The 8,830-nt window shown below is 41.3% G+C and overlaps 1 protein-coding gene across 1 annotated transcript in view; it reads right to left on the bottom strand.

The window, feature by feature from the left end:
• Nucleotides 1–2,492: 2,492 nt before the first annotated feature.
• Nucleotides 2,493–8,830, bottom strand: part of MTARC2 (mitochondrial amidoxime reducing component 2) — a 36,183-nt gene continuing 29,845 nt past the window's right edge. The window contains exons 5-8 of the mRNA XM_023203705.1: nt 6,640–6,701; nt 6,480–6,551; nt 4,797–4,944; nt 2,493–2,827 (exon numbers count right to left, since the gene is read on the bottom strand). Of these exons, the coding sequence (XP_023059473.1) occupies nt 4,821–4,944; nt 6,480–6,551; nt 6,640–6,701 (258 nt within the window). The 3' untranslated portion in view covers nt 2,493–2,827; nt 4,797–4,820. The remainder of the gene's footprint in view (nt 2,828–4,796; nt 4,945–6,479; nt 6,552–6,639; nt 6,702–8,830) is intronic.

Here is an 8,830-nt window from a genome sequence, read left to right as displayed (position 1 = left end):
CGGGCCAATCAGAGCAGTGCGTCCTTCTGGGGGGCGGCGCGGGGAGTGGGAGGTGGCGGCTCAGCTTCCACTTGGTCTGAGCCCCATGGCCTCTGCAACCTTCTGTCGCCTGCAGCTGCAGGGCGCTGTGCCCTCCCCCACGATCGCTGCAAGTGACCAGTTTATTTACTTACGTATTTATGGGGTTATTTGACCTAAAATAAACAATATACAACATTTGCAGGACAAAGCGTGATTTTGAAATTAAAAATCAGATAGCGGGCAGCAGCCTCTCCTAGGAATAGTAGAGAGCGGGTCGGCCCTGCCTGGCCTGCGCAGTGTCCAGCTCTCTGCTGCGGCCGCCCTCCCCGCAGGCTGCCCAAGGTCTAGGGAGCTTCCAAAGAGTGAGGGTCTTGTGGAGGAGGATGCTACCAGGCCATCTGCGCCAGTGAGACAAGGCCAGAGTTCTCCTGGCGGCAGCTCAGAGCAGCAATGCGCATCTGAGAGCACCTTCTACGCTCCCGGCGGGGAGCCTCGAGCTGCAGCTGCTTTGGCAAGGCCTTGGCTCAGAAGTTTAGCACTGCACAAGGTCCCCAGGCTGCTTCTGGCGGGAGGGAATGTCACCTGGTCCTGCAGGCACTCACCTCAGTCACTTGTCACTTCCAAATCAGGTTATATTCCAGTCAACAATATCAGCATACCCGAACAGCATGGTTTAGGAGTCAGGCTCCTGTTTGATGTACCAAGCTATCAAAGGAAAAAATTACTCAAACGCTTATTAAAAAGGTAAGGAAGACTATTCACGGCTATTGTAACAGGGGCATCACAATAGGGGAAAGAGATTAGGCTCAGCTCTGTATTACAGCAAAGACTGCTGGGGGTTTATAGCCAAAGAGCAAAGTTCCTGGAGGTCAGTGAATGGAAAATCACTAAGAGGAGACATCAAGTATACAGGATTATTGATAAACCCACTTAACGGGATTCTACTGAACTAAGCAAGGACTTACACACTGAGGGTGACAGATGAGGAATCTGAGCAGGTATCAAGGGTGATATCAAGGATGGGAGAATACTCTGGAAACTGACTAAGCAGGATTCTTGCTAAACTGGGCTCTGCAGAGAGTAGGGTGGCACGGTCAAGGCCTCATGAAGAAAAGGGCTCAGAGGAGACCGAAGTTTGGTCGAGAGCCTGTGTCATTCCCAGCTCAGCCATGGTCCCCTGAGCCAGGAATGTACATTTCAAGACTCAGCCAGAATTGTCCATGCAGGGCAAGGGCGCCTTGGATGAGAGAAGCGGGAGTTCGCCAAGAGAAAAGAACAACACTCTCCTCCAGCTGGCAACTCACTGCAGAGCAGTTCCGTGCTCAGGGAGGCTCTGTCTTTACTGGCCTGAACACTTTTCTGTCCTGCTTTTCTGCTCTATTCTCTTCTCTTCCAACCCCAGGTCACACCCTGTCTGTAAAGGACACAGCTCAGCAGGACGCACCACTTGATCCTCCTCGGAAAGGCAGCTCCGGGGCACCAAATATGTGTTTCTGTTTATTTCCCTCCTGAATTCCTCTTTGAAAATTTAAGAGGAAAAAATGGCTCCCCTATTTCAATGGTTGACTTTAAAGTTCTGATTTTTCAATTTCATCACTTCCAGAATTTACCCAGGGCTACAGCTCGCTTACCACTTTTACCTCACAGGGTGCAGGGGATGGTGGTGAATTTCAGTCCCAGAACCCAGCAAAGGAAAATGGAGGAGGAGGGAACAACCACTCCTCACTGACCACTAGGAAGGCCCCTTGCAGACACTGGCCATCCTGCCACAGACAGGACGCCTGTGTGCCTGCAGCTCACAATGCCCTCGCCCCCTGCCAATGACAGAAGCCAGGTTTATGGAGTCAGATTGTGTCTCTGGAGGCAATCAGAAAGGGTAAGGAAAAATAAATTGCAGCGACTCAAATTCTAATATAAAGAGAGAAGCCCAGGAAGAAGACTCATAAATACCAAAGATAAAGCAGGATTGAGATTCACATTTATTAGTTACAAAGAAACTATAAAATTGTAAGTAGGTGAATTCAGCCATATACTATTTCAGTGAGCATTTTTGCTTAAGATCATACCAAAGTAGTTCGTTTTTTTGTTACAAAAAAATTATTTGCATTGAAAAAAATATGTTCATGCTGTCTTCCTTGCAATCCTACTCTCAAAATTCCATCCTCTTTTAAATGTCATCCTCTTCTTTATCTTACTTGGAATTCCAGGTGGTGTATCTGGCAGTTACACACAAACAGATTACTTTTATATGGCTTAATAAAGGTGTAATAGAATATTAAAACTAAGTCTATAAGAAAATTTCCATACTCAAGTACAGCCCAGATTCCATAATGCTAGAGCACATGAGTGAAAAGTCAACAGGACTCAATGGCCATGTAAAGACCAATATTAGGCATTTGTGAGTGTGGTAACATGTGTCCTGCACATCAGGTAATCCTGATAGGTAATAAAAGGAACATATTTTAAAAACATTTTTGCAGCTTTTTAGTTGATTCATTAAACTTGCTTTATTCATCAAAAAGTCAGGAAGTAAAAGCATAATAGCCATGATAACATTCAAAATAGCATTTTTGATGATGTTAATTATTTTTAAAGCCTTCAGTACCTAAAATTTATACACATACCTTCATATTCCCACCTCTAATACTTTCCTTGCATTAACCTGGAGCATACACAACTTTGAAAAGTCAAAAATCGAGATTGTTTTCCAGGGTAAAGATAGTTGAAGGCTGGATAATAAGGATTTGCTGAGGTATTGCTGCCGCTGTTGTTAAGATCTCAGTCAATCCTTCCTGGTTGCTGAAGCCTGAATAAATAATAAGAATCTCTGATTATTTGGTTATTTATCCTACTGTTTATAAATAATTCAAACTCCCACAAAACAGTCACTTATTGAGGTTACACATATAAATATATGGTGCAGTGCTGTGCAGAAAGTATGGCCCATTAGCTCTAATTCACATCAGCTCCCAGACCGTACATCAGCTGACCTAGCTGAGCCTTTGTTTCTCATTCATAAAATGCCTATTATCATATCTATCTCACAGAGATCCTCTCACAGATAAAGATTACACAAGGCCTTCTGGGGAGCAGAGACAATTGGAAATTGAGGCTGAGTAAACCACAGATGTTCGTTGCCTCCATCCACTGCAAAACAGGATCTGGTTGGATGAGTTTGTCACCAAGTGACATGGAAAACCCTCAGTTGTTAAGGTATCTCACAGCCACTGGGCTCCCTCAGATGCAGAGAACATGTGAAAGCCCTTGGCTCACACATTGATCCAGGTCCAGTCAATCATGGCTGGAACAGCAGGACACAGGATCAGTTTCACTCAAGCTAGATGGCTCAGGCTTGGGTCCACTCTCCCCAAATGGGGCTTTTAGAAATGCCAGGCACTTAGGAGCTTCACAGTTTCCTCTCTAGTATTAATACTTATTGTATTTCATCAAATGCGAGATATACCAATTGTAAAATGCACCATTATTTTATGCATCACTGATAATTTTATGCATCACTGATATTTTTCAAAAGGCACCCTGAATGTTATAAGAAGCTGACTGATATCAGAGATGTTAGAATAGGATCTCAGAACTGATGAAATATGGTTATGGTTATGCAAATACCTAGTCATAACAGTAGTCAATAGAAGTGTAGTTCCTTTTTGCCCACCTCAAGGGAAAAGCCTGTGTCATGTTTATACCCATTATGGAACCTAAGACTGGATCATGATGGAATGATGGCAATAAAAAACATAACTAATATTTACTGAGCACTTTATTTGTGTTGCAATGCTGAAACTTTATATGAATTAATACTCAAGATAACTTTTGTTGGTTGTTTGGGTAAGTACTATTATTCCCACTTTGCAGATAAGGGTACTGAGAAGTTAAATATCTCATTCAACTTAGGAAGATGCTTGGATTACCAACCCAAGTCTATCTAATGCTAGATCTAGACCTTCTAAGCCACTATGTTACTCTGTCCTTAAGGACGGTCAGGTTGTAGATGTCAGGACTGCAAGGGCAAGTAACACACGTGAGAAGCTCAGGCCAGAAACAGAGAGAAGGATGGTCAAGAGTTTTGGAGATGAGGTGACCTTAAGAACTGGGTCATGGATTTTATGAGAGAACTTGCTTAAAATCTCCAACTTGAGGTCTTCTGACCAACTTTCTCATTCCTTTAATTTGGGAGTTAGGCTTTTGCCTCCAGGAGTCAGGGCTGTATTGGACACAATGAAATCAATGTGAGAACATTATTTTCTAACTCATGATTCAGGACCCAGTCACCTTGATGCACTGATTTTTTTTTCAAACTTCAATTATACTTTAAAAATACATTTGATGAAAAGCATCCAATTTAAACATTTTCCCAAGTTGATGTTGAATAATTTAAACATTTCCTCTTCTATCTGAGACAGAAAAAATAAATACAAAACTCTTGAGAATCAGTCACCTTCATTTCCCTGTTCCTTAATGATGATCTGTAATAAGCTGTGAACATACACCTGTCTTTCTGCTGAGCCTCTTCCATCAGCATTTTACCATTAAATGGGAAATAGGGGTGGAGAAGGCTGAGGTAGGAGTACACAGATTACTGCAGGGAACAGAAATTAAGGGCATTTTCCAACTCCAAAGATCAGAATACAAAACTGCTTATTCTCTCAAGAATTAAAGCAGCATAACATAAAAAATAAAATAAAATAAAATAAAAAAACATAAGAAAATGCAGCAATGGCTCCAAGACAGTGTATTCAGAAGCAAAGTTGACCCTTTACCATATTACCCTAGTGGATCCGTCACTACACCATCCGATACACGGGGTCACCAACTCTCAGGCTTCCAATTTTTTCCACTGAATAATAGATCCCAAAAAGCGGAGACAACTTGTATAATTCCCTCTCAGAAGGATCACACAGGCGGTAGCTGAAACAAGCAAAAATTCAATCATCAGACACAAAAAGGAAATAATAATCGAAATATTCTCAATAGAACTCAAGTTTGCCTTCCAACTTATTTATAAATACACAGCAAACCTTTTCTAAAATGTTGACAGAGAAGTCTGTGGACAATTAGTCAAACTGCAAATAATTCTAGCTTTTCTAGAAGTATCCTGAAAGTCTATGCAATTTCTCCATGGCTTCATTTTAAGGCCAAAAAGAAAAAACGTATGTGTATGTATAAAATAAATACTTTGTCTATATGAGTACCTCCGACTTCACAACTCATTGAAACAAATGCCCCTGAAAACACAAAATGGAATGGCCCTGAACTCTACAAATCTTCTGTTTAGTGCATTTAAGCACCATGCTTTCAACCCCCTCCCAGTTTATAAGCCCAAAGCTGGGGTTCACTGGTGAGCAAAAATTCAGACAGACATGCAGTTGTCAGGTGGGTCTGGACTACTGCAGAAGTTAGTCTTTTCCCATTGTCCTGTCTAAAAAAAATAATAAATTTCACAGCATCTTAAATAATTATCACTACATCTTAAAAACCAAAAACAAAATAGAATTGTAAATCTGAAAGCATCATGAAATAACCTCTTCTCTAAGCTAAACCCATGGAAACAATCCACAAAACAGAGGAAAGAGAAACAAAATAGAATATAGCTCCAAAGAATGTTAAGCCTAAATTACTATCTTCATTGGGAACTAAAGTCAGCTAAACTTCTTTAAATAACAAAACAAGAGAAATCCTTAGCATTAAAAAAGCTCCTCAATAAGAAATCTCTGACAATTCATTACGTTCATTTTTTTCTAATATTTCATTATACAGTTTCAATTATTCTCATATTCCTTGATATTGATTCTAATGGAGGAATCTGAGTTGCAATAAACATGATTAAATAAAGTGTTTGAGGCCTAAATTTGGAAAGGCATATAAAAATATTATTAAAAATTGATATGAGAGACATTAAAATTTCAAAATGTAGTATTATACAATTAAAAGTTTATCAAAGCTGGGCACGGTGGCTCATGCCTGTAATCCCAGAATGTTGGGAGGCAGGCAAATCACTGAAGCAAGGAGTTTGTGACTAGCCTGGCCAACATGGTGAAACCCTGTCTCTACTAAAAATACAAAAATCACCCAGGTATGGTGGCACACACCTGTCGTCCCAGCTACTCAGGAGGCTGAGGCTGGAGAATCACTTGAACTCAGAAAGCAGAGGTTGCAGTGAGCTAAGACCACACCACTGCACTCCAGCCTGGGGGAAAGAATGAGATTCCTCTCAAAAAAAAAAAAAAGAGTTTATCCAAGGCACTAGAGGATCCATCCAGGAAAAGAGAGAAAGCAACAGTGCTCTCATTAACCAATAGACACAAATCAGTCAGAAGGTAGAGTGGAAGGTGCTCCAGAGAGAAAGGTCATATCTTCCCTAAAGCAGACATAGCACCTAAACCCATAGGTAGTTCTGGGGTGGAGATAATATTTAAAATACACTGGCCGTGGTGGTATTCTACCTCTTCAGGGTGTCCAGTGGCTCCTTCCTGTCTATGACTCCAGTGTCTGGGTCCACTGTGGTCAAAATACACCTGTCATGCAATAACCAAGGGTTAGGTGATGGTTAGGAACCAATGGGTGGGCCACACCACAGTCCTGGGGTCTAGCAAGGCTCATTACCTGGGGCATGCCATTATCTTTTTCACTTCTACACTACCAATTAGGAGTTCATCCCAGGTATCCTAAGAGAAAAGAGAAAGTTATTTTTTTTTTTTTTTTTTTATTATACTTTAAGTTCTAGGGTACATGTGCATAACGTGCAGGTTACATATGTATACATGTGCCATGTTGGTGTGCTGCACCCATCAACTCGTCAGCACCCATCAATTCATCATTTATATCAGGTATAACTCCCCAATGCAATCCCTCCCCCCTCCCCCCTCCCCATGATAGGCCCCAGTGTGTGATGTTCCCCTTCCCGAGTCCAAGTGAGCTCATTGTTCAGTTCCCACCTATGAGTGAGAACATGCGGTGTTTGGTTTTCTCTTCTTGTGATAGTTTGCTAAGAATGATGGTTTCCAGCTGCATCCATGTCTCTACAAAGGACGCAAACTCATCCTTTTTTATGGCTGCATAGTATTCCATGGTGTATATGTGCCACATTTTCTTAATCCAGTCTGTCACTGATGAACATTTCGGTTGATTCCAAGTCTTTGCTATTGTGAATAGTGCCGCAATAAACATACGTGTGCATGAAAAAAATGCTCATCATCACTGGCCATCAGAGAAATGCAAATCAAAACCACAATGAGATACCATCTCACACCAGTTAGAATGGCAATCATTAAAAAATCAGGAAACAATAGGTGTTGGAGAGGATGTGGAGAAATAGGAACACTTTTACACTGTTGGTGGGATTGTAAACTAGTTCAACCATTATGGAAAACAGTATGGCGATTCCTCAAGGATCTAGAACTAGATGTACCATATGACCCAGCCATCCCACTACTGGGTATATACCCAAAGGATTATAAATTATGCTACTACAGAGAAAGTTATCTTTTAAATGGAGGCTTCATTAGTCTTTGAGTCTGTTTATTCTTTGGCTCATGTTAAGTATGAAACTATTATAGCAGAAGAAAGCAGCACAAGGTGACACCAAGAAATATCTCCCAGAGGACTCAAAGGGAGGCAGCATACTGGCAAGCTCAGGTCCACCTCTTGACTCCCAGTCTCAAAATCCTGATTCCATCATCACAGGGATGACAGATCTTCTATACGGTGCAGTTTGCCATGAGAGTCATAAATTAACAGAAAAGTCAATGTGTGGATATACAATGAGAAGTGTATAACTTGCAAGACAAGCCCACACTTTCCTTATAGCTAAGCTTCAGTGGAACCCAAGTTACAATCTGAAGGTTCTTTGAAGAGTGGGGACATCACCCAAGAGAAGGCAGTCATGATTTACACATTCAATGCTGCCACCTCCACAGACAGGCAGCCTGCTAATGGGGTCTTGATCCCACTGCCACTGACTGTGCCTTGCCTTCCCACCCTTGAACGTGGGCACCACCAACACTTGCCTCAGGGATGAACTCAATCCTCACAACTTTGAGGGAGGCACTATCATAAGCCCCATTTTATCCAAAGAAATGGAGAACTAGAGAGATACAAAATTATCTCAAGGTCACACCAGAGGATGTAAAGCAGCTGGGTTTGAAATCTTTCTGATTCTGAAGGTAGGACTTTGAACCACCCAGCTTTTAACCATATATACGTTTATATGTGCACACACACATATACAGAAACATATATGAGGAATATAGAGATTGCATTATATATGTAATATGATTTCTTTTTATACACACACACACACATATACATATACATATATAAGGTGGTTATGTGGATTATATTGTAGGGTGGCAAAATATCACCTCTACCCTCTTAGGGTTTTTCGGCTGGGCCTGATAATTAAATTGACATAAGATAGATCAACAGGAGAAATGCACACATATTTGTTGAATATAACTTTTATGTGGCACAGGAACCTTCATGACAAAGTGAAGAAGCCATTAGAGTTGAACACTTATATACAGAACTGGGCGAAGATGTGGCAGGACTAGGGTACTTAACAGAGTAGAGAGGGACAGGGAAGATGAGGATTGGTTTGACAGAGTTTGTACAGATTTCCCTCAGCCTCAACTTTCTGTCCTTGATAATAAGCATGACATTTTCCTTCTGGTACTGGGAGACATCTTTTACACAGGAATTTCATCTCTTGCTTGTAAGAAACAGAAAGAAGGGTAGAGTGATCCTCTTGCGCCTCTGTTTTCAAGTGTCCTTAACTCAAAAAAGTCAATATGCTGGA

The sequence above is a fragment of the Piliocolobus tephrosceles genome, chromosome 1 (genome assembly GCF_002776525.5).
Source record: "Piliocolobus tephrosceles isolate RC106 chromosome 1, ASM277652v3, whole genome shotgun sequence".
NCBI lineage: Eukaryota > Metazoa > Chordata > Mammalia > Primates > Cercopithecidae > Piliocolobus > Piliocolobus tephrosceles.
This window is presented reverse-complemented; position numbering and strand designations above follow the sequence as displayed.